General features: G+C 57.8%; 1 protein-coding gene across 6 annotated transcripts; it reads left to right on the forward strand.

Moving 5' to 3' along the window:
* Nucleotides 1-101: 101 nt before the first annotated feature.
* On the forward strand, nucleotides 102-23765 carry CLASRP (CLK4 associating serine/arginine rich protein). 6 transcript variants are annotated; one of them, XM_019426026.2, is made up of 21 exons: nucleotides 102-161; nucleotides 1183-1310; nucleotides 8795-8892; nucleotides 9482-9583; nucleotides 9798-9877; nucleotides 11945-12029; nucleotides 13224-13372; nucleotides 14230-14326; nucleotides 15319-15397; nucleotides 15480-15553; nucleotides 16831-16872; nucleotides 17724-17939; nucleotides 18056-18346; nucleotides 19924-20181; nucleotides 20504-20543; nucleotides 20889-20949; nucleotides 21173-21231; nucleotides 21307-21353; nucleotides 23058-23292; nucleotides 23392-23416; nucleotides 23620-23765. In XM_019426026.2, exons 2-21 carry the CDS (start codon nucleotides 1212-1214, stop codon nucleotides 23754-23756), a joined length of 2274 nt encoding a protein of 757 aa, XP_019281571.1. In that variant the 5' UTR covers nucleotides 102-161; nucleotides 1183-1211; the 3' UTR covers nucleotides 23757-23765. The 6 variants fall into 6 exon arrangements, 4 of the variants coding, with proteins under 4 accessions (XP_019281571.1, XP_019281572.1, XP_019281570.2 ...); XM_019426027.2 differs by having other exon boundaries at nucleotides 23210-23292; XM_019426025.2 differs by having other exon boundaries at nucleotides 23392-23765.
* The last annotated feature ends 216 nt before the right edge of the window (nucleotides 23766-23981 follow it).

Here is a 23981-nt window from a genome sequence, read left to right on the forward strand (position 1 = left end):
CCTCCGTCCTCCAGGCCCCGCCCCTTCCCTTTAGGGCACGCCCTTCGCGTCGGCGGAAGCGCGCTGCGCCACGTTCCGCCCCTCCCTTTCGCGCGGCCTCCCACTTCCGCTTCCGGTGCGGGCCGCGCGCGAGCGCAGCGGTGGGAGGCGGCGACGAGCCGGTGAGTGCAGGCAGCGGGCCCCGACCTCCTGGCTTTCGGGCGGGCGTCAGCCCAGCTCCGCCCTCGTCTCGGCCCTTCCCCGGGGTGCCGTGAGCCTCTGCTCAGCCCCAGCCCCGAGGGCCGCCGGCCCCGCACCCCCTCAGGCCTGCCGCGCCTCAGGCCGCGCCCCTGCCCCCGCGGCGGGCCAGAACTCGCCGCGTCGGACCCCGCCGCTTGCCACAGGCCCCGCCCCTTTGTCAAAAACCTTATCCCGAACCCTAAGGCCCCGACCCGGTCCTCGAGCCCAGTCCAAACCCTGGGGCTCCGCCCCCGTCTGCAAGCCTTGCCCCTCAGCTCAGCCCACCCCCTCCCGTCTGCCAGCTCCGCCTTCGTCGGTCTCTCCTCAGATTTTCACCCCCCCCCCCCCCCCGCCCCCGCCACTCAGATTCCTTCTGTAGACCTCAGCCCCACTCTGGTTTTTATTTACAGCACCCCACCATGTTCCCCCTCCGCCCCCGAGCGTTGTCGTCCTTCGTCCACGCCCTTCACCTGCCCTCCGTCCCGACCCCCCCCCCCCCACGTCCCCTTACAACTACTCTGTTCCCATGAAGTCTTGTCTTGTCTTCACCTGCATTCATACCGTGCCCCGCCGCCACGGGTAACCCCATTTCCGCCCTTCTGCCTCCCTGGAGCTACAGCCCCAGCTGTTGGGGCTCTGCCTCCAGACCTTACATCAAAGGCTCGCTCCCAGCATTCCGAAACCTTTCATCCTTGATTCTAGCGCCCTGAACTCACGACACTCCTTCCCCGGGGAGGCTCACTCCAGAATCGCCTGGGGGGTTTCCAGAGCGCCCAGGGTGTTGGCTCAGAGTTGCCAGGGAGGCGCTTCAGCATCTGGCGCGCGGTCCTGCAGCCTCCCTTCCCCTCCCTGCAGCAGCTGGTGTTCAGGATGGGTTCTGTCACCAACTCGTTAGGCGACTTCGGTTCTTCTGCCCCTCCGGTTTTTTACAGCGCATCTGACGCTCCCGTCTCCTCCCCCCAGGTTGAGGCCCCAAGCTCGGCCTCACCACGATGTGGCACGAGGCTCGGAAGCATGAGCGCAAGCTTCGAGGCATGATGGTCGACTACAAGAAGAGGGCAGAGCGGCGGCGGGAGTACTATGAAAAGATTGTGAGTAACCGGCCTTATTCTGGGGTGGGGGCTCCCCTGGAGGGCGAGGCCCTGGTCTGGGCTTGAAAATATTTCCCGGGCGCAGTCGTTGGTAAAAAACCAGAGGCGTCCTCTCGGCTATGGCGTGCTGCGTTGTTCGGTGCGGGCTCGGTACCGAGCTGGCGTGAGCAGGAAGGAGGAAAGTCTCTGTAACACTCAGAGCAGGCCAAGTAGAAGACCGACCAGCTCCCGGATGCTGTCTTCCTGCTGTCTTCGCAGCGCCCAGAAAAGCTCGGCCCTTCTTGAGGTTTGGCTCGGCACCCCGTAGGAGCGCCGTCAGTATTCATTAAGTAGACTCTGACCGCTCTCGTCTCCGGTTTGATGCTTCGGTTGCTTTTGGAGAGACCACACTCCCATCCCGTGACCTGAAAGGCCCTTATGGTCTGACCTCTATCAGCCAGCCTCTCAGCTTCATCCTTGAGTTGCTCCACTGGGCTTATTTCCATCTCTGTCACCACAGGGCATTGTGCCTGTAATGTCTCCCCTCACCTATTTAACTCCTACTTGCCCTTGAGATCCCCCCTCCCCCCGTGCCCAGCTTGAAATGGCACTTGTGTAGCAGGTTCAACTCTCCTGTGAGACGGTATTAATACAGATGTTCCTGTTCACAACTGCAGTACTGCTTTAGGGCCCTGCCTGGTCTCCTGGCCTTCATTCTTGCCCCGCTCCAATCCATCCTCTTCAGCAGGGCTAGAGAGGTCTTTCTAAAGCACAAGGCTGACCCTGTCCTTCACTTGCTCTGAACTCCTCCGTGGCTCCCTAGTGCTCTTGAGAGAAAGGCCAGGCTCCTCAACACAGCCTTCAAGCCTCACGTGGTCTGGCTTTTTGCCACCTGCTCCCCCCTTGCCCCTTTAAACTCGTGCCACCCTGCTTTCTGCCTCGTTCCTTTGCTCAAGCCATCTGGCCATCCTTGTTATCTAGGGTGATATTTCTCTAACACAGAAGATGTATAAAGAGTATCAATTTGTTTCTCAGGATTATAGAGCCACGGGCCTTTGCATGAGCTCTTCCCATGCACGGCTAACTGCTGCTCGTCCGTCAGATCTCACTTCCAAGGAAGTCTTCCCTTATCCCCCATACTCCAGCAAGTGTCCCCATAAATGCCATTATAACCCTTGTTCTTCCCGTTAGGAATTTCTTTTTTTTAATCTAATGTTTATTTATTTTCGAGAGAGAGAGGGAGACAAGCGTGAGCAGAGGAGAAGCAGAGAGAGAGAGAGGGAGGCACAGAATCCAAAGCAGGCTCCAGGCTCTGAGCTGTCAGCACAGAGCCCGACGCGGGGCTTGAACCCACGAACCACGAGATCATAATCTGAGCCGAAGTCAGACTCTAAACAACTGAGCCACCCAGGCGCCCCCTGGCACACACATAACAACACACGTATCTAGCTCTGTAAGACTGGGGACTGGTTGTATTCAGGTCATCTTTGCATCCTAAGCTTGGGGCCAGTCAATATGGTTTGAAAGAATAGATGAGTAAAAATACTAATACGAGTAGTTATCATTTTAATTGCTCCTTCTGAGACAGCAGGCTCTGCGAGAAGAGCTTTAGATGCATCCCCATAGTCATCAATGAAATACAAGTGCTATTATTGTAGGAAGGGATTCTCCGAGAGCTCCTCACCTGCCTTCTGTCACCCAGGAAGGAACTGGGCGGAAGGGAGAGCCCCTCTCTGGCGGTGTCGAAAAGACTACCACATGACCATGAGGGCAGGGCCTGGGTCTGTGCCGGCCATCGTTGAGGCCCCAGTGTGGGGCAGGGATGTAATGCTTAGGAGTAAATAGCTGTCCTGAGCTATAATAAGAGCTCATGGGGTACCAGACCCAGTGCTTACTACATTGGTACATTCTTTCTAGCCCTTTGAGCCGGCCTGGGAGGTTGGTATTGATGCCTGTGTTAAGGTGATGCTGATAAGAACGGCTCGTCTCTTGAGCACTTGTGTGTTAAACCGCTGGGCTAAGTGCTTGACGTGCATTTACGCTTCATCAAATCTTCTCTGTAGTCTAGGGGGTGGTTCTTATTCTTATTTCCATTTCATAGATGAGTGAACTGAGGCTCAGACAGTCATGGTCAACAGTCCTTTAGCAAGAGGGCAGAGCTGGCATTCTAACCAGACTCTGAACCTTGACCTCTCTTAGCACCTCACTTGGGCTTTTACTGCAGAAATACAGGTTCTGAAAGGTAAAGCGACTAGTCCAAGGTGACACAGCCTGGAGGCAAAGTATTAAAATGGTTAAGGCCTTTGAGTTTGAGTCCTCGAGGTCTGGGTTCAAATTCCAGCTCTTCCACTTACATACTGCATGACCTTGGGCAAGTAACTGTCTCCCTGAGCTAGTTTCCTTTTTTGCATTTGAAATGATGTATCCTAAAACGTTAGTGGTTTAAACAACATAGAAGTTTCTTTCTTTTTCCCCCAAAAGCCCAGAAATAGCCAGTTCTGCTTAAGGACCATATAGTTGTTCACCTGCACATGGATTCTCTTACCAGTGTTGTTTCAAGGTCTAAGAGGGCTGCTTAGGCACTAGCCATCATGTCTGCATTCCATCCAGCAGGGACGAAGAGGGAGGGAAAAGAGGCAAAAGCGCTTATGCCAGTTTTGAAGAAAGTTTCTAGATGTTTGCACACAACACTCACACTTATCCCACTAGGCAGAAAGTAGCCCTGTGGTCGTGTACAGGTGCAAGGAAGGCTTAGAGGCATAGGCTTTATTCTGGATGGCCTTGTGCCAGATGTGTTAGGAGCCTGTTACTATTAAAGGAGGGGGAGTAGACGTTGGCTGCCAGTTGATGGTCTGCCACAAATGGTGGGGGGTGAGCACCTCCCTCACAGGGCTGTTCATTGAGATTGGGCACACAGACCTCAGCGCAGGCAGGGTGACTTACTTGCTCAGTGAATGCTAGCTCTTGCTACTGAAGTTCTTATCACCAGGTAGAGCTGGAATTGTCGTGGTGTGGAGGAAAGAAGGCTGGAGTTGGGTGGTTCTCAAGGCCTGGGATTCCAGGCTCTTTTAGCAGGGGAGCTCCCTGAGCTTTATTTTCCCTCTCGGGACAGTAGTGATCATCAGCCTCTCTCACTGGGTGACAGGGTAGAAATTCAAGAACAAGGACAGTGTCTGTGGAGTGCTTTATGGTGTGGGCCTGTACAAGCCTCCATTGTCCCCATACGTGAACGTGATCAGCATTCAGAGCTGAGCTGTCAAGCTGTGGGCAGTGGCTGGTGGCTGCTTTGGGGAGGGGATGGGGCCGCTCACACGGGTCTCTCCTCTTATTCTTGGGCCGAGAGGAGGCTGTGGGGCAAGTGTTGAAGAAGCCTTGGTAGTTTGTGGCCGGCTGAATGGGTGTGTCCACACAAGGCTGGTTTCTCTGCTCTTGATTTGTCCTCGGTGCCTACTTTCTCTCCCTCCCTGACCTTGGTTCTGTCATTGCTCGCGTCCTTGTCAGGTCTCTTCTTTAATCAGCGGTTTGGATGAGAAACAGAATTCTCTGGTGATAAGAAAATGGGAAATAAACAGTGCCCAGTTCAGGCATCTCCTCCAGAAAGCCCCAGGCTGACCATCCCCTCAGCCCCCAATCCCTGCCAGCCGCCGCCCGGGCCAAGTCGGGCGTTCCCCTGGGCTCCCCCATCCCCCTGCCGCCCACTCTAGGTCATCGCGGCGTGGGACAGGTCTGTCCCCGACACTGGACTGTGAGCTGTGAGGGGTAGGGCCGGGGCTGTCTCAGTCATTGCCATGGCCCTAGCACAGGGCCTGGCACATAGTGGGTGCCTGCTTATCAATTCAGTGAATGAATGAGAGTCCACCAACTCCTCTGATTTCATCTGATGCTGGAGGCAGAATAATCCAATGGTTAAGAATAGATTTTTGGGGGCGCCTGGCCGGCTCAGTTGGAAGAGCATGCGACTCTTGATCTGAGGTCATGAGTTTAAGCCTCTCGTTGGGTGTAGAAATTAGTCGAATAAAAACTTGAAAGAATGGGTCTTGGATTTTGAAGAGGTATCTGTACACCCCATGTTCCTTGCAGTATTACAATAGCCAAGATGGGGAAGCGGCCTAAAGGCCCGTCTGCTGATGAAGGGATGAAGGAAATGTGGTGGGTCCATAGGGTGGAGTATTGTTCAGCCTTAAAAAGGGAGAAAAATAAAAAAAGGTATCCTGTCACGTGCGGCAACACAGAGGAACCGTGAAGACCTGATGCCTAGTGAAATGAGCCAGTCACAAAAAGTGATGCAAGGTTCCACGTATATGAGGTATCGGCAAGTAGTCAGGCCCTTAGAAACAGGAAACCGAGGGGCCCCTTGGTAGCTCAGCCTGTTGAGCCTCCGACTCTTGATTTCGGGTCAAGTCATGACCCAGGGTCGTGGGATCGAGCCTTGCATCGGGCTCCATGCTGTCAGGGCGGAATTCTCTTGGGATTCTTTCTCTCTCCCTCTCCCCCACTCTCAAAATAAATACACTTAAAAGAGGAAACTGGAAACAGAAAAGTGGTTCCCGAGGGTTTGCGGGGAGGAGAAAAGGGGAGTCACTCAGCGGGTATAGACTTTCAGTTTTGCAAGACGAAGAAATTCTAGAGATCAGTCGCACGGCAAGGTGCCTGTGACTTCGTGGTAACGTACGCTACGCTTGAAAGCACTTAACGTGGTGGGTTTTGTATTCTATGCCTTTTACTAGAAAAAAAAATTACTTTTGAAAAAAGAGTGGATTTGGGGGCAGACCCATTTGGGTTCAAATCCCAGTTCTGTTTGTTACTGGCATGATTCCAAGCCCGTGGGCCTCACCCCTCTGAGCCTCCGTTTACTCATCTGGAGCACTACTAACCTTTGTCCCACAGCTGAGAAATTTGAGAAAATGCGCATAAAATGCTTAGCTCAATGCCTGGCTTTTAGGACAGTTTATTGACTTTCCTAGACTCTCCTAGCAGAGCCAGGCCCCGGACTTAGATTTTCACTCCCAGCCTGATGCTTTTTCCTTCCTTTGGTGCAGGCGCAGCCGGTGGCTTCCCCGTTCCAGTCAGAGTCCCGTTGTAAACAGTGTCCCTTGATGGCTGTGGGCCCCAGGCATTTGGCCAGGAGCAGACGCAGGGGGGCTGAGGGGGTCTTGGCCAGGGGCCTCACAGGGCTGAGGGAAAAACAAGGGGCTCGGTCTCCTGATCTGTCAGGATTCACTGTCTTCCGTTCTGTCAGTGTTCCCGAGCCCCTGCTGTGGGGCAGGCCCTGCTCCCGGCGCTGGGGATACGACGCAGAGATCCCTGCCTCGTGGGAGTTAAGTTCTAGAGTGGGAGACAAGTGATCAATGAATGTAAGGTGCAAGACCAAGCGGTAGCAGGTGTTGTGAAGAAAACAGGTGGAGTTGGGGCACCTGGGTGGCTGTCAGTTGAGTGTCTGCCTCTTGATTTCAGCTCAGGTCACGATCCCAGCGTTGGCCCCGTGTTGGGCCCTGCGCTGAGCGTGCAGCCTGCATAAGATTCTCTCTCCCTCTGCTCCTCTCCCCTGTGCGTGCTTTCTCTAAAATAATAAAACAGTGCAGTTCAGGAGAGCAAGAGTAAATACGGGCTTGTGCGGGGAACTACTTAGAGGTGATGAGGAAGGCTTCTAGAAGGAGGTCAGAAATAAGCGAGGGGGCAGCCACCTCCTAGAGCCTCTGCAGGCTGAGGGAAGAGTGAGCACAGAGGTCCAGAGCAGAACGTGGGCACAGTGGTCAAGGAATGGCGCGGAGGCCAGCGTGCCCCGGAGCGGAGCCAGGGGAGAGAGGTCAGAGAGGGATGTGGCCTGAGAGGCCTTAGCAGAACCCCCAGGCCCTGCGGAGGGCAAGGGGGCCGTCAGCAGGGAGCCCGAGAGGAGGCTGCCAGGGGGTCTGGGGAGAGGAGGTACTGGCTGGACCAGGGCCTGATGAGAGAGGGTTGGGCTCTGGGGAGGCGTTGCCAGGAGTGTTGCCGGCATTCAGTGGATAGCCCGGCAGCCCTTCTTGTGGCTCCTGTGGGTTCTGTGACGTGGCGCACAGCAGGAGCCCAGCCAAGACCTGACACTCGGGAAGCTGGGCAGTGGGAGCTCCGGTGCTAGGTTGTATCCTTTCCTCACACCCTCATGGTGACTTGGAGTCGTGACCCCCCACACAGTGGCTCAAGCCTGAGGGGCGTAGACTCAGGGGACATTCTCCTCTCTGTTGGTACCTTTTTAACAGCTTTATTGAGGTAGAATTCACATACCATGCAGCTCAGCGGTTTCCAGTATATTCACAGGCATGTATATCCATCACCACGTTGTAATTTTAGAAAATTTTCATGACCCCAAAAAGAATCCCATACCCATTAGCAGTCAGTACCCCCAACTTCCCACCGCTGGGTAGCTGCTAATCTACTTCCTGTCTCTGTGGATTCACCTCTTCTGGACATTTCACATAAATGGAGTCATACAACACGTGCTTTTTGTGACTGACTTTGTTCACTTAACGTTATATATTTTAAAAAAAAATTTTTTTTTTTTAACGTTTATTTATTTTTGGGACAGAGAGAGACAGAGCATGAACAAGGGAGGGGCAGAGAGAGAGGGAGACACAGAATCGGAAGCAGGCTCCAGGCTCTGAGCCGTCAGCACAGAGCCCGATGCGGGGCTAGAACTCACGAACTGTGAGATCTTGACCTGAGCCGAAGTCGGACGCTTAACCGACTGAGCCACCCAGGCGCCCCTTAACGTTATATTTTCAAGGTTCATCCATGTCGTAGCACATGTCACTTCTTCATTTATTTGGTAATTTTCCATTGTTTAAATAGACCACATTTTGTTTATCGATCATCTGTTGATGGACATTTGATTGTTTCCATCTTGGGACTGTTGTGAATCGTGCAGCCTGAATATTTGTGTACAAGTATTTGAATATCTATTTTTAGTTCTTGCGGTGTATCCTCGGGAGTGGTGTTGCTGCGTCTTAGGGCAGTAGTTTAACTTTTCAAGAACTTAATTTCTCCATACTCTTGTCAGTATTGTCAATATCTGTCTTTTCCGTTTTAGCTTTCCTAGCGAATGTGAAGCAGTGTCTCGTGGTTCTGATATTTCTGTGATGAGTCGTGACACTGATCTTTTCATGAGCTCACGTGGTCCTGGTGTGTCTTAGAGGCCAGTCCAAGCCACAGTGCTCACACCTGGCTCTGAATGAGCGGCGGGGGAGGGATGTGAATGCTCGGGAGATAACATTTTAGGGGCAGGAGGTCTTGGTACTTGCTCTACAGAAAGTTGGACCAGAGCTCAGAGCCTTTTTCCACCATCACAAGGCCCCCTGTCCCTAGAGGTTAGGTGGCTCCCGTTAGTCCTGCCACCCCCATGCAGCTTAGTTTCCCTCTGAAGTACGGCGCACTTGACATCAGAAGTGAGCCTACTGCTAAGCTTGGTTGCAGAGTGCTGGCAGGGCTTGGAGCTCAGTGGGGTGGTGACCTCCGTCCATCTACCCCTGCAGAAGAAGGACCCAGCCCAGTTCCTGCAAGTGCACGGCCGAGCTTGCAAGGTGCACCTGGATTCTGCCGTCGCCCTGGCCGCCGAGAGCCCCGTTAACATGTAAGACTGAGCTTGAAGGGCAGGGTCGTGTCTGTGTCTGAGGGCTGGAGGTCAGAAGAGACCGAGGGTATGAATAGACCTTTGGGGACTCAGGCAAGGAACGCTTGCCTTACACGAGAAGGTGACCGTCACTGGCTGAGGAGAGCCAGCAGGGGTTGGCAGAGGCCCTGGGGTACAGAGGTGGTTGGGGTACTTAGAGGGGAATGGGTGAGGCCGGTGCCAGGGGCCCAGATGAAATGGGAAGTGGCTTGCCACAGGGGATGTTTCAAGGTGACCGGGGCTTAGAAAGCGGCCCCTGGGACCTGGCTCAAGTTTCTCTCTCGTTTGGTTCTGCGAATTAGGGCCCTTGTTTCCTCAGGGCCCTATTCAGGCCCTAACCAGGCCAGGAGCCTGAATGTGGATTCGGGGAAATGAGTGAGAAGTGGGGGGGGGGGGGTGGGGGGGGGATGGTGGGGTCCATGGCCTGGAAGATCACAGGAGCTGAGGGTCAGGCTCCCAAGTTTGAGGTGACAGGGACTTGACATGGGCACTGGGGACCCTAAAGTCCTCGTTCCCCTAAACTCCTTGCTCCCCTGCTCCCCATTTTCAGGATGCCCTGGCAGGGAGACACCAACAACATGATTGACCGCTTCGATGTCCGTGCCCACCTTGACTACATCCCCGACTACACCCCCCCGCTGCTCACCACCATGTAAGCAGCTTCCCTAAGGCTTGCCAGACAGGGAGTCTGACCCTTGCTGCCTCTTCTTCCCCAAACCCTTGCCTGCCCATCACCTTCCTGGGAAGGAGGAGGTGTGCTGGTGGGGAGCCTCCCAGCCCAAGCCCAGCTCCTCATCCAACTCCTGCTGGCTTGGGGTGGGGCCTGCCCTCCCCCTCTCATCTCAACATCTTGACCTCCTCCAAAGCTCCCCAGAACAGGAGTCGGACGAGCGGAAATGTAACTACGAGCGCTACCGAGGCCTGGTGCAGAACGACTTTGCTGGCAGTGAGTGAGCTGGGGTGCGGGGAGTGGGTTGGGAGTCCATGCGGATGAAAACACCAGTTTTACCCCAGTGGTTTCTCCTAAGGGACCTGGGGTTTGCTCCCAGCTCTCTCCCTCCTGGGCCTCCGTCTCTGGACCCAGTACAGTGATATCTGCTGGGTGAGGTGGTCCTGTTGAGGTCACTTCCACATCCCATACCGTCTGCCTCTGTGGTCTTTTTCCCTGAAAAATTGGGGAAAATAGCAAGAACACATTGTTTCCCTGTGTGATGTTCACCCTGCCTGTTTGGGTCGGAATGTCACTTTTAAAGAGGAAACGTGTTTTAGGAATTGTTTAGAAATATTAGAGTTTAACAATCTGCCCAGCATTCGTATATATTTGTGTATGTCTGGTATTGTTCTCTGAGCCGTCACCACTGCTGTTTTCACAAATGAGAAAATGGAGGCTCAGATTTCTTCCCACTCTGGGCTTGCCCAGGGATATTCGGACCCTGAGTTTTTTATCTGTATTATCTCATTATATCTGATTACATCTGCACAGTCACCTAGGGGTGGTACCCATTTTACAGACAAGTATGTTGAGGCTCAGGAGTTGGTGGGAACACTGTCTAAGGAGCTGGGATTCTTACCCTACCCTTAACCACTGCTGCCTCCTGGTGGACAACTCTGAGCTTTAGCTCACCCCCTGAGACGGGCTTTGAGACTTCCCCTTCCAGGGCTTCCCTGTTGAGTTAAAGAGAGGACAGGCCCACCTGCAAGTCCCTCAGCCTGGCGGGCCTTGCTGTCCCCCACCCGGAGAAGGGTGGTGATGTTGGTTTTTGTCCCCCAGGGTGGGTGTAAAAGTTTGGGGAGGGGTGCGTGAAGGCCCAGCACCGAGCCTGGCACAGTCAGCCACTGCCGTGTGTTTGCTATACCCTTTTTTTTTTTTTTTTTTTGTTTCTAAGGTAGACATTTCAGCATCTCTAAAATCAAAGATTGCCAAAATTCTAGCAGCTGATGAGGTGTTAGAGTCAGGGAGATTTATCATCCGTTTTTGCTTTCACCTGAGGTCACAAGGGTTGTTGGTGATGGAGTCAGAGTTTCCTTTTGTTCTGACTCCTCACTCATTCATTGCCACAATTCCTGAGCACCTGAGGTACATCACATGCTCCTCTGGGGCCAGGGGGTCTCCTCGGGGAGAGGGCAACGGCCACATAGTCACCAGAGTGGGTGGTGATTGCAAACTCAGGTGGCGTTCTAGCACACAGTGGGCCATTCTCTGAGGTCCTTGACCGAGGCCAGGGTCAGGGAGGGGTGGAGAGGAGCTCTCTGGCAAGGAGAGGCCTGTAGGGGTGGTGGAGGTAGGTACTCTGTGGGGACAGGGCGAAGGCCTATGTGGCTGGAGTAGGGAGAGCGAGGCCCCTGCGTGAGATAGGCCAACAGGGCCCTTTCTCGCCATGGGCGGGAACCAGAGTGGTCACTGCAGCAAGGGACAGTGCTGCGCCACCTCCAGGCTCGCCCGGCCCACCCACCTGACTTTTTGGGTAGTAGAGCTGACGCCCAGGGGAAGGGGGCTCGCCCAGGGCCCCACGCCCAGTCGGGAGCATGTGTTTCATTGCAGGGAGCGTCAGGGAAGTCTCTGATACAGTACTGAGCTCCCCAGTTAGGTGTTGCGGGTAAGTGAGAGCCCAGATGGCTCTGAACACATACTTTAAACTTGAGCCACGGTGAGGCACCCGGCAGAATAGCCCGTGGAGTCCGGGTGACATCCAGCGCTCAGGATAAGCCCGTGGTTCTGAAGGACCCAACCCGAGGCCTCCCTTCCGGGGATCAGTCACGTGGCCCGGGTACCAGGTGCTCAGCTCACTCCTACAGCAGAGGAAACGAGGCAGAGAGCAGTTGGGTCCCTTTACCCTGGCAAGGCCACCTGCAGTTGTGTGTCCTCACCACACGGTTTATGATGATCGGCAAATCGGTGACTCTGTCCCTGGCTGTGCTTGGGTTGTACCCACCCTCCTACCCGCCGCTGCACACACGTGTGTCCCCTGCTTCCTGAATTCCCGGTGACCCCGTCCACTCTGCCTTGCTGCAGTCTCCGAGGAGCAGTGCCTGTACCAGATCTACATTGACGAGTTGTATGGAGGCCTCCAGAGACCCAGTGAGGATGAGAAGAAGAAGTGAGTTGGGTGTCGGGGGAGGCAGGAGGACTGGGAGCCCCACCAGCACGGCCTCATCCAGCTTGTCCACGTCAGTGTCCCCAGAGTCGGGGCCAGTGCTTGGCACACGGTGGGCGCCCACTTAGTAAGAATTTAGAGGAGGAAGTGGTGGCCAGAAGCAAGGATTTGCTCAGAAACCCCTGCCTTGAGTTTCCAGCTTGCAGCGCGGTGGGAGGTGCCGTTGGTTGACCCGGCCCGGGTTTGAGTCCTGAGCGTGAGGACTCCCTCTCCGAGCTTTGGCGTGCTCCCCTATGTGACAGGCTAACGGGTCCCCTCTGTCTGCGGGCGATGGAGCTTATGGACGGCCTGTCCCGTGCGTGTCCTTCAGTAAGCGGGTGCTCAGCAGCAGCCAGTGTCCCTGTGGACGGGGCCTTCTCAAGCCGTGTCCCTCGAGAGGAAGGGGTGGGAGGAAGGGCGGGGCCTTACCTGGAGCTGCTGCTGGCTCGGGGAGGTCCTCAGCTGGCAGTGTCGCTGCTCTCTTTTTTTCCCCTGCCTGGGCAGCCTCGTGCCCTCCAGGGCAGCGCTCAGCCCGCTTGTCTGCGGCGGTCGTGGGCCCGACTCCTCCCCTCCTGCTGCCGAATCTTCCCCTTTGTGATCCTGAGCGCTTGCTGCTTCCCTCCATCTGCAGTTTCCGCAGATGTAATGGAAGCCTTTTGATGACTGATCTTTACCCAGGAGCCTACTTTCAGGAGAAGGCTGGCACTAGAAGGGCGGCAGGGAATGTTGACTACTTTCATTCAGCGACAGACATGCATGAGGCCCCTCCTCTGCTCTGGCAAAGCTGGGGCATATTGTTACCCAGGATAACTGGGTCCTGCCGTCTCGGGCTCAGACTGCTGCGGGCGGGGGGGGAGACAGATCTGTCCCCCGACAGTAATGATCCAATGTGGGTGGGGCTGAGGAGCTGAGGATGGTGCTCGACCCTGCCTGGGGGAGGACTTCCTGGTGTGTTGGAACTGGAGTCTGGGGGAAGAGGGAGGGGTTGTGGGAGGCAGGCGCAGAGGGTCCTAGGCTGAGGGAGAGCACGTGTGGAGGCCTGGAGGCAAGGGCACCCTTGAGAGGTCAGAGTGCAGGGAGTCAGTGTGCCCTCGAGGCTTGGCTCTGGGCTGCGCCCTGCCCTTGGCCTTCCTGGCTCACGGGCTCCCCCGGTCCCAGGCTGGCGGAGAAGAAGGCTTCCATTGGCTACACCTACGAGGACAGCACCGTGGCCGAGGTGGAGAAGGTGGCGGAGAAGCCAGAGGAGGAGGAGTCGCCAGCTGAGGAGGAGAGCAACTCGGACGAAGATGAGGTCATCCCCGACATCGGTGGGGTCCCCTCTCTGCCCTCCCCCACCCCGCAGTCCCTGGGCATCGTTTTCGTGTCTCGTTCCTCACCCTCTGTGGGGCGCCCTGCACTTACGAGCCCTGTCTCTCCCGCCCCCACTCTGGGGCGCTCCAGCCTCTGCCGTCCTCCCTGTCTCACTCATGTGCTCCTCTTTGCCGGCCTCCCTCTCTGTACGTGTCGTCTCTCATTTCTAGGACCCTGCTCTTATGATACTGTCCCCACTAGGCTCTGTCTCCGTTCTCTTCTACTTGGTCAGCCTGTCTCCCTGTTTTTCTCTCCCCTCTGGAAAACAAGTGTTCATTCAGTTCCAGAGCCATCCCCTGCCGCCCCCCACCCCCCAGCACTGCTGTTCGCCCCCCTACCCAAATATCCATGGCTCCAGCCAGCTACCTGTTTCCCCTCCTCAGCCAGCTGCTGCTTATCACACACATGTAAGGGGTCCATCCTACCTTCCACTTAGTCATGGTGCATCCAGCTCCTGAAAACCCGTGACCTCCACCCCCTGCCTCCTGCCCACTTAGATCTTTACCCACCCCCGTCTCCCTTCACGTACCCTGCATCGCTGCCTCCACTTGTCTTGCTCGTCCATCCCGGTGCTCTACATTTGGACCCTCATCCATTGCATTGCCTCTCCCCCGCCCCTTGCCCTTCGTTGTGCTCGCCTCTGGCCAAGCCCTGTGCCAGCTTGGGGATGCTGAGATGAGCTGACTTGTTCCCTCCCTGCAGAGGCCTGCAGTCTGGTGGGCGTCCCCTCGCGCCCCCACCTCCCGGGGCACTGCCCCTTCTCCCCGGTCCTCTCACTTGGCTTTGGTCCCTGACGGCCTTTCTCTTGGTGCAGACGTGGAGGTGGACGTGGACGAACTGAACCAGGAGCAGGTGGCAGATCTCAACAAACAGGCCACGACCTATGGCATGGCCGACGGTGACTTTGTCAGGTGAGGCCCGCTGGCTGGTTCTCCCCACTCCGGACCTGGCATTTGTCATTACCCCTGCTACCAACGGCCACTTTATTCCTGAACACTAGCGTGCCTGGCCCCGTGCCGGGTTCTTCACACACACAGACTCCTGAGCTCGTGGGATGGATACTTACGACCGGGCCTTGCCTGTGCAGAAACTGAGGCTGCGCCCAACTCCATGTGACTTTGGCCGTCTGACCCCTAAAAGCTCACGGGGCTCCTGGGCCTGGTGGACAGCACCCTCTGGTGGAGAGGCTTCATTCACTGGATCACTTATTTGCGCTTGCCGAATGGAGCCTCTTCCCCAAGTCCCACCCTGTGCAGATCACATAGAACAGTCCCAGCTAATAGAGGATTGAGTCCGAATCTGAATAATCCTGTCTAAACACAGCACCCTCTGCCCAGAACCCTCCGTGACCACCCCGTCACTCGGGCAGCCAGAGTCCTCACCATGGCCACGAAGTCTTACCTGTCTGGTCCTCTGCCCCTCTTCCCACACCCCGCCCCCAGCCTCCGTGGCCTCCTTACCCCCGAGCCATCCCCCGACCAGCTTTAGGCCACCGTGCTGTTGGCTCTGCTGGCTTCTGTGTGGCTTACTCCCCGAGGCTGCTGCTTAGCCCTCCCTTTCTCTGCGTGGCTTCTCTGACCTCCCTGTCAAAAGCTGTAGCAGATTCTGCCAGTTCCCTGGCACTTTCTTCCCCCTTCTACAGTCAAGGTTGTCACCATCTAACCTAATACCTCGGTCATGGTCCGTCTTGTCCCCAGAACGTAAGCCTGTGAGGGCGAGGATTTTTGTTTGTTTTCAATGCTGAATCACCAATGTGTAAAATAGCGTTTGCACGCAGTAGGTGCTCAATAATAGTGCTGAACGAGTGAGAGACTCCAGGATGGCATGGGATCCCTCACTTCCTGCGACAGCCCTGCTTGTGGCCTGCCCACTCCTCCATTGTCACCGTCCTCTCCTTCCACAGGATGCTCCGGAAAGACAAGGAGGAGGCGGAGGCGATCAAACATGCCAAGGCTCTTGAGGAAGAGAAGGCCATGTATTCGGTGAGGGCCGGGTCGGGCGGGGGCAGGGGTGTGCGTCAGGGAGGGCATAGCCCTCACCGGCCAGGTACCCATCCTACTCCAGGGCCGTCGCTCCCGGCGCCAGCGGAGGGAGTTCCGGGAAAAGCGACTAAGGGGCCGCAAGATCAGCCCACCCAGGTAGGTCGGGTTCTCCCCTGTGCCCTGCCAGCCTCATTCTTTCCGGGCTCTGGGGGAGGGGCTGGGGCTCAAGGAGACTCTTCGGGGGCACGCTTTCGTTTGTGGACAGAGTCCTCCTAGTGAGGCAGTAAATGCGAAAGATTCAGAATAGGAGTGGCTGAGGGGCGTGTGGACGCCCTGCCCTGCCCTGCCAGCCACTCCCCATACCCTGCTGGACTTGGGACTCTTGCCAGGCATCCCAGACACCTGTGGGGAGGTGGTGTGGAGTAGCTGAGGGCAGAGTCACGGGGAACAGGCCTGTCCCTGAAGTCCTGCCTGGTTCTCCTCCTGGGCTGTGTCCTTGTCAGATTTGGGGCAAGTGACTTCTATCTTCGGTTTCCTCCTTTGGAAAAGAGGCATTGTCATCTCCCAGGATTGGGGGCGAGCCAGTGCCCACTTTGAGGCCTGGGGCGGGTTTGGGTGAGGCAGAGGTGGGGTGTGGAGAGCCCACCTAGTCCAGCGGCCTCGAGATGAGCCCGCTGCAGCTTCTTAGCCCTGGAAGCCGCGGGCAAACCCATGCCGCTTTTTGCTGTGTCTCCTCTGGTCGGGGAGGGTCCTTGAGGGGAGCTGTGAGGGTTAAACAGCCTCTTGTGGGTTCACAGGGCTTGGTGTGGGGTGTGGAAAGGGTTCCTCCACAAGCTGCATGGATTCTTGCTGTCACCATTCTCCCCTAGAGGTCGTCAGTGTAGTGCATGAAAGCATGCGCTCAGGGTCATAGGGCCTAGCTGTGAATCCCAGCTCCTTCGTTTAGGAGCTGTGTGATGCTGGGCAAGTGGCTCTCTATCTCTGGACCTCAGTTTCTTCAGCTCTGAGGTGTGAATGATTACATTACCCATGGCAGAGTTGTGAAGCAGTTGAGGTAGCTTTTCTAGTTTTATTGTTGTCATTAACAAGCCAGGACCCAGTTAGCAGAACCAAGGACTTGGGAGTGGCAGGAGGGACACTTCAGTCTAGGGTTCAGAGCCCAAGGAGGATTGAGGCCGCTGAAGTCCTTGCTGCTCAGGGTCAGGAGGGGCCCAGGACATTCACTGTTTGTGGTGTGTGGCCGAGGTTCAGGCTTTGGACAGATCTGAGGCGAGGCGGGCAGAGGGATCAAGGTAGGGCTTGGAACCTGGCCGCAGCCGCCTCCTCCATGGATCCAGTACCTGGCCTTGAGTGCCTCGGTTGGGGGAACGGGTGCAATTCCGTGCCCACTCAGATGCCCAGTCCCTGCTTGTCCCGCCCCATTCTCTCCACAGCTACGCCCGCCGAGACAGCCCCACCTACGACCCCTATAAGCGGTGAGTTTCCAGGGCCCAAGGAAGGGCAGGGCTGGGGAGGAGGGGCGGGGCCACCCTGTAGGCTGCTCTGAGACCTCAGACTGGCACCTGGTGTCACCTGTGGGTCTGAATCATTTTTCTGTTTTTCAGAATGTTACTCTGCTTTCCCAGTTTTTTTTTTTCCTTTAAACGTGAACCTTCTTTGATCTTCTGATTTAAACACGACGTGGTTGTGTGTTAAAAATCACCAAGCGTGATAGAAAGCCCTGACATAGAAATCAGAAGTCTCTTTGATCTAAACTCCCAGAAATAACCAGTGAGAAATATGGCCCAGAAGGGCCTGGCCTTGCCCATGTGTGTCTTCGGGATGTGGGAGTAGTTGGGGCAGGGGCCTTGAGGTTGGACGGACATCAGTCTGACCCCCGTACGCTTTTCAGGATGCAGAGGGAGGGACCTGCCTCTCTGGGCTCAGGGAAGAGTAGGTAAGGCGAGGCGTGTGCCTTTCAGTCCAAGGTCTGGCACAGGCAAGCGCTTGGTACAGAGGAGCGGTTAGGGATGTAGGTAGTTCTCCTTTGTGATGATGGAATTCAACCACGCTTAACGTTTCAGAACTTGTTTGACAGCTACGTTGAGGAGATTTTTCTGGATGTGTTCATTGCCTTTTAACAGTTCCATGAGATCGATACATTTTTCTGTCACTCGCTTTCTTACTTACTTTGAGGAGGCTCCGTGGTTGGGAGTCAGACCCTTACAAAGCCGAGTTTCTCGTCTGAGTTTCTCACCGTCCTCATCTGTGGCTCTGTGCTGTGTTTACTTAGCCAGGGGGCTCCCGGGGAGCCTGGCAATTGAGCCCCCTCCTCCCTGCCCTGTAGGTCACCCTCAGAGTCCAGCTCCGAGTCCCGCTCCCGCTCCCGCTCCCCGACCCCAGGCCGCGAGGAGAAGATCACGTTCATCACGAGTTTTGGGGGCAGCGATGAGGAGGCAGCCGCAGCAGCGGCTGCAGCAGCCGCATCAGGGGCCACCACAGGGAAGCCCCCCGCGCCCCCCCAGCCCGGCGGCCCCGCACCGGGACGTAATGCCAGCGCCCGGTCGGTAACGCTCACGCTGCCCGTCCTACGCCCCCGGCCACCGTGGGGGGGACCCAGGGCAGTGGGGGGCCACGGCCCAGGCCCATGCTGACCGGCCCTCCGTGCCCCGCCTGCAGCCGCCGCTCCTCCTCCTCCTCCTCCTCCTCTTCTTCTGCCTCGAGGACCTCCAGCTCCCGCTCCAGTTCCCGCTCCAGCTCCCGCTCCCGCCGTGGCGGGGGCTACTACCGTTCTGGCCGCCACGCACGCTCCCGCTCCCGGTCCTGGTCCCGCTCCCGGTCCCGCTCCCGGCGCTATTCTCGGTCCCGTAGCCGTGGCCGGCGGCACTCAGGTGGGGGCTCCCGAGACGGACACCGGTACTCCCGTTCACCCGCCCGGCGTGGTGGTTACGGGCCCCGGCGCAGAAGCAGGTGCGTGAGGCTGGCGTGTGTTTGCGTGTGGGGTTGGGGGAGGTGGGCGCGGGACCGGGGGGTGGGCATGGCCCGACGTCAGCGAGACCAGGCTCTAGGGGACCAGGCCACTGCTGTTTTGTGGGGAAGCACTCGGTTTGCAGAGGGAGGCGTGTGCCGTCTGTTCTCCGTGTGTGGTGACGCGGGGTGGAGCACGGCCACATCCTCGGGGATGCAGTGGGGACGGGAGACTGAGCTGCTCCTCTCCTGGGGAGTCCCCAGGCCAGTTCGGGTGGGGGGGTTGTGTCTGGAGTGGTACGTGGACACTCCAGGGTGCCCTTTGGTTTGCACTGGGGACCTGGCTGGCCTTTAGGCCTGGGGTACTCTGGGCAGAGAGGTGCTGCTGCTGAGGCAGGAAGCGGAGCATCTGGGGACTGGAATGTCCTCCCTGGGCTCTGACCCGGTGGGATCAGGGCTGCCTGTGTGAAGGCAGCATGGCTCAGCCTGCGGGAGTGTGGGCTGTGGGGCGTCTGCCTGGCTTTAAATCCTGGCCCTGCTGGTAAACTTTCAGGGCTTCGTTTTTCTCATCCGTAAAATTAGGAGAGTGTTGCTCTCGCTGAGTCGGCGGGAAGGTGTGACAGGTAACGCAGGGGACTGCCCCACTGGGGCGCTGGCGTTGGGGGAGCGCTTCTTCCGTCAGCTCTGCCACCTGTCCTGTGGCGTGCATCTCCACGTCAGCTGCCTCCAGGGGCTGGTGTCTGAAATAAAGGGGCCAGGTGGGCCCCGGCGGACCGGGGCGCACGCGTCCCGTCGAGTCGGGTTGTTGGCTGTGCAGCAGCAGGTGCGGTGTTGTTCTGTCTTGTGGTTTCTCGAGAGAAGTTGAGAGTCTGGATTTTTAAAGGGTAGTTGGTTTTCTCAGTGTTGTCGGCGAGTTTGAGTTTTGTGAAAACTCGGACAGCTCCTCCCTGACAGAATCAGTGTGTGGTGTGGATTTGGCTTCCGGATGGTTCTCTGTAGCCTGACCCAGGGTGACCACGGGAGAAAGGCTGGGGTTGGAGGAAGGGGGCCTGGCCACATCTTGAATGCCAGTCTGAGGGTGAGCCATCGCTGAGGGGCCCCCAGGGTCCTGAGCAGAGGAGGGATGGGGCTACATGTCCCCAGAGTGGGTCTCGTGGGATCTGTGCTCTGGATTGGTGGGGAGAGTGGGCACGCAGGTAAGGAGGTGCTGAGGGTGTAGGTGGGGTCACAGCCCCTGGGCGCCCAGAGCTGGGCACGGTGAGTAAAGGGGGGAGCCGGCCAGCCACGTCCCACCCTCCCAGAGGTCACCTCCCAGGGAAGTGGGTGAGAAGGTGTCTCATGAGCGAGAAGCGAGGAGCCATTTCAGGGTGGTCGTATGTGGAGGGTGGTCTCTGTGTAGACACCGAGCGAGGCCAGGGGGCAGCCGAGGAGAAGGCAGCTGGAGAGAAGCGGGTGATGGCACCTGGACCTACCGTAGGGCCTAGCGGATGGCTGTCGACTTGGAGCCCAGGCGGGGGTGTGCGGGGGGGCTCCGTGGCTCCTCACGGCCCCCCTCTGCCCCCCCCCCCCCGTGCCCCTAGGAGCCGCTCCCGCTCCGGGGACCGGTACAGGCGGGGCGGCCGGGGCCCCCGGCACCACAGCAGTAGCCGCAGCCGCAGCAGCTGGTCCCTCAGCCCGTCCCGCAGTCGCAGCCTGACTCGGAGCCGCAGCCCCAGCCAGAGCCGCAGCCGCAGCCAGAGCCGCAGCCGCAGCCGCAGCCAGAGCCACTCGCCATCGCCCCCAAGGGAGAAGCTGACCAGGCCGGCGGCGTCCCCTGCTGTGGGCGAGAAGCTGAAAAAGTAAGCGGGGGCAGGGGGGCTGGGGGAAGACGGTCGTCAGCCTCAGGCGAGGTGGCTGAGCCCCACCGTTCTCTTTCTGAAGACAGCTTGGTCCCGCCTCGGGAGGTCTGAGGGGCACGTGGCCCCAACCCGGGAGGGTAGATCTGAGGGGCGTCTGAGGCGTCGCGGCCCTACCTCGGGTGAGGGTTTAGGGGACACGGCCCCTGTCTCGAGAGAGCCGAGAGGCACAGTGTCTCCTCGGGGGTGTCCGAGGCCCACTGCCCTCAGACACTCCCGAGGTTGCCTGGGGTCAGAGGTGGCAGCCGTCCTTTCCTCCTCCCAGGACCGAACCTGCCGCTGGTAAAGAGACAGGAGCTGCCAAAGTCAGTAAGAATTTGGAACTCGCCCGTCTAATTCCCGCCAGCAGCAGTGCCCGAGAGCTGGGCCCGGTGGGCCTGCAGGGGGGGCCCGGGGGGGGGTCGGGAGATCCAGCCCTGGGGTTGAAGGGGGCTGGGAATGCTCTGCCCCGTGAGATCTGCGTCCCCCTCCCCTCCTCACTGTCCAGCGGGGCTCCAGCCGTCCCCGGGCTTCCCAGACCCTTGTGGCGGGCATCCGCGGCCTGTCCCTCCTCCCCACGCGCCCCCGCAAGACCCAGGCTCTTGGATGAGGTAGGCTGTGGGAGCTCCGGACACCCACCCCCTCTCCCGCCTCTTCTCCCCCTTCCCCAGCCCAAGCTGACGCCACAGGAGAAGCTGAAGCTGAGGATGCAGAAGGCACTGAACAGGCAGTGTATGTGCCACCACGTGCACCCGGTCTCCCCGGCCCCTTCCCAGCGTCCCGTGGGGGAGGCCCTGCCCTTCCCTGCACGGGAGGGCATCAGCGTGCACGCCGTTCGGCCACCACGCCAAGGGCCTTGGCCGTCCGGTGGGCCTCTCTGGGCTCAGCTTTGGCATCGGGAGAGCGGGGGCTCTTGAGGGCACCCCTCAGCTATCGTGTCCCTCTTTCACTCCAGTCAAGGCGGATAAGAAGGCAGCGCAGGAGAAGATGATACAGCAGGAGCATGAGCGCCAGGTAGGAGTGAGACTGAGGAGTGGGGGCGGGACGGGCTGCCAGCCGGGCCCGCCCTCACGGCCATCTCTGCCACAGGAGCGGGAAGACGAGCTCCGAGCCATGGCCCGCAAGATCCGCATGAAGTAAGACCGTCGCACTCCTGCCTCTAGGTCACAGCCCCCCGCTCGTGGGCTGCCCAGTGTTCTCAACCGCCTGGTCCCTAGCTAGAGCCCCGTTGTCTGCTCCAGCCCTAGGAGCGGAAGGCAAAGTGCCCGCCTGGCCCTCAGTGTCCTCCCTCTGTCCTCGGCTTTTGTGCCGCGCCTGCCGTGTCTCCTCCTGGCTCTGCCGGCCCCGGAGCACGGAACCTCTGCTGTTCCTTTGCCTGGCTTCATTCGTGGGGGGGTTCCCGGAGGGGGGCTCCCTGACTGTCCTGTCTAGAGTAGCGCCCCCAAATGCTCCGTCCCCCCAAGCCTGCCGTGTTTTCTTCAGAGCACTAACCCCCACTTGGCACGTACTGTTCTGTTACTGCGCTTACTAGTTGATGCCCCTCAAAGTGAGATGAGGACAGGTTCGGTGCTGGGTCCCTGCTGTGCGCTCAGCCCCCGGAACACAGAAGTGGTGCTTAGTAAGCCAACCCCGTGGCGGCTTCCTCTTCTCCCCTTCTGTTCCTCAACTCCTCACTGCAAAGTGGACAGGCTCGGGGCCTGGGTCAGACAGACGTGAAGTCGAGTTCCAGCTCTGCCTCTCTGTGACCGTGTGGCCCCAGGGGTGGTTGCCAGCTCTTTCCTCACTTCAGATGGTTTTTCGTTTTTTTTTAATTTATTTTTGAGAAGGGGGGGGAGGAGAGAAAACACAAGCGGGGGAGGGGCGGAAAGCAAGGGAGACCCAGAATCTGAGGCAGGCTGTGCTGACAGCTCAGAGCCTGACGCAGGTCTCAAACCCACGAACCACAAGATCATGAGCTGAGCTGAAGTCCAGTGCTTAACTGACTGAGCCACCCAGGCGTCCACTCCTTTTTTTTTTTTTTAATTATTTTTATTTATCTTATTTCACTTAAAACCTCACTTCATACTCTGCAGCCAGGACAGATCTTGGTGACGACCTCACAGGGCAGCTCAGGGATTAGTGCTCGGAAACCGTAGGCCTGCTCGCTCGGGGCCAGTGTGCAGAACCAGAGATCTAAGTGCTCAGTGTTGGCGAGGAGGAGAGTCCGTCGGTGGCAGGGCCATGTTTCTTTCTGGTTCCACTCGTACTTGATGTGGGTCCTCAGACAAGCAACTTCACCTTTGAGCGGGGACTCTCCACTTCCTCTCCGGGGGATCCTTCCGTGGGGCTTCCAGCACAGTCCCTAGCATGTCAGAAGTCTGCTCGTTGTATTTGTCACTGTGGTTTGCTTTTTGCGAGCCCATCATGTGTGCCTCTGAGGATGCTGCCTGCTTGTCAGGTGGGGAAGCAGAGTGCCCAGGGACTCAGCCTTGTGGCCAGTTCTGATCCTGCCTCGGCCGCCCCCAGCTGTGGGCCTTCTTCCTGTCTGGGCCTCCGTTTGCTCGTCTGCTAAATGAGGACGAACAGTTGTCCCTCCTTACAGGCTTGTTGGCTGGATTCACTGAGATCAGGGCCAGGCGAGTAGAAGGGGCCCAGTCCCCGACTTTATGACAAAGGCTGGTAAAGCACGTAGTGTGTGAGTCCCTGTGTTTTGAGACCACCTAAACTGACAGGAAGTGGCCAAACTTTCCAGTTCTGTATGTTTGTTCAGCAGGCCTTTCAAAGCCAGGCCGACTGACATTCCAGTCCTGGCTCTGCCCAGCCTGTTCCCTCTGAGCTCAGTGTTCTCATTTCCAATCAAGGACGGCAGCAGTACCTGCCCTTGGGTTTACCCTGCCCTTGGACTGGGATGTTGGAGGCACCTGCCCCGGGCAGGCAACCCAGCCCGCCCTCAAGTTCAGCATTCTCTCCGCGTGCTCATGCCTTCCCCTGGGTCGCCTCCCTTTCTCTGCAGGGAGCGGGAACGCAGAGAGAAGGAGAGAGAAGAATGGGAACGTCAGTACAGCCGGCAGAGCCGCTCACCCTCCCCCCGTTACAGTAAGTATCCCCACGGCCGCCGCTGGATGCCGCGTCGGAAGTCCAGCCCTGGCGCCCCGTCCCTGGGCGTGTGTGTGCTTTGTTCTCTTTTCTTTCCAGGTCGAGAATACAGCTCTTCCCGAAGGTAAGCAAGCCAGCCCCGCTCCCTGGAATGTGACGTCCCTGCCTCGATTCTCCATCCCCTCTCTGTACCCCTCTGCGTGTGGAGGCTGGCCTGGTCCCGTTAGCGTCCCTCCCTCTGCAGCTCGCTCCCGGTCACGGGGTGCGTGTGCACGCGGTGTGGCTGCTTCCCCCAGCCCTCACGGGGTCCCTCCTTTCTCTCTCCAGGCGCTCAAGGTCGCGATCTCGAAGTCCCCATTACCGACATTAGGCAGAAGTGTGGGGGGCTGGGGGGGTGGGGTGAGGGCTCAGGCTGTGATGCTGCTGGTTTTATCTCTAATGAAATAAAATCACTCGCTATTTAATTCCCTTTACCTGGCCTCGGTGTCATCTGTGTGGTCAGTGTCCAGCCACCAGGGATAGCTGGGGAGGAAGCCGGTTGGGTCTGGGGACAGGAGCCAACGCTAGGAGCCCACGTGGCAAGTCCTGCCCACACCTGGGTGTCTAGGTGGCGGCTCCTTGTTCATCAGAAGTGCTTCTGCTGCAGTCCGTGAGGGCAGGGGCACGATCGGTGGGGATCTGTGGGGAAG

This window comes from Panthera pardus, unplaced genomic scaffold (assembly GCF_024362965.1).
Source record: "Panthera pardus isolate Hobbes unplaced genomic scaffold, ASM2436296v1 HiC_scaffold_18, whole genome shotgun sequence".
NCBI lineage: Eukaryota > Metazoa > Chordata > Mammalia > Carnivora > Felidae > Panthera > Panthera pardus.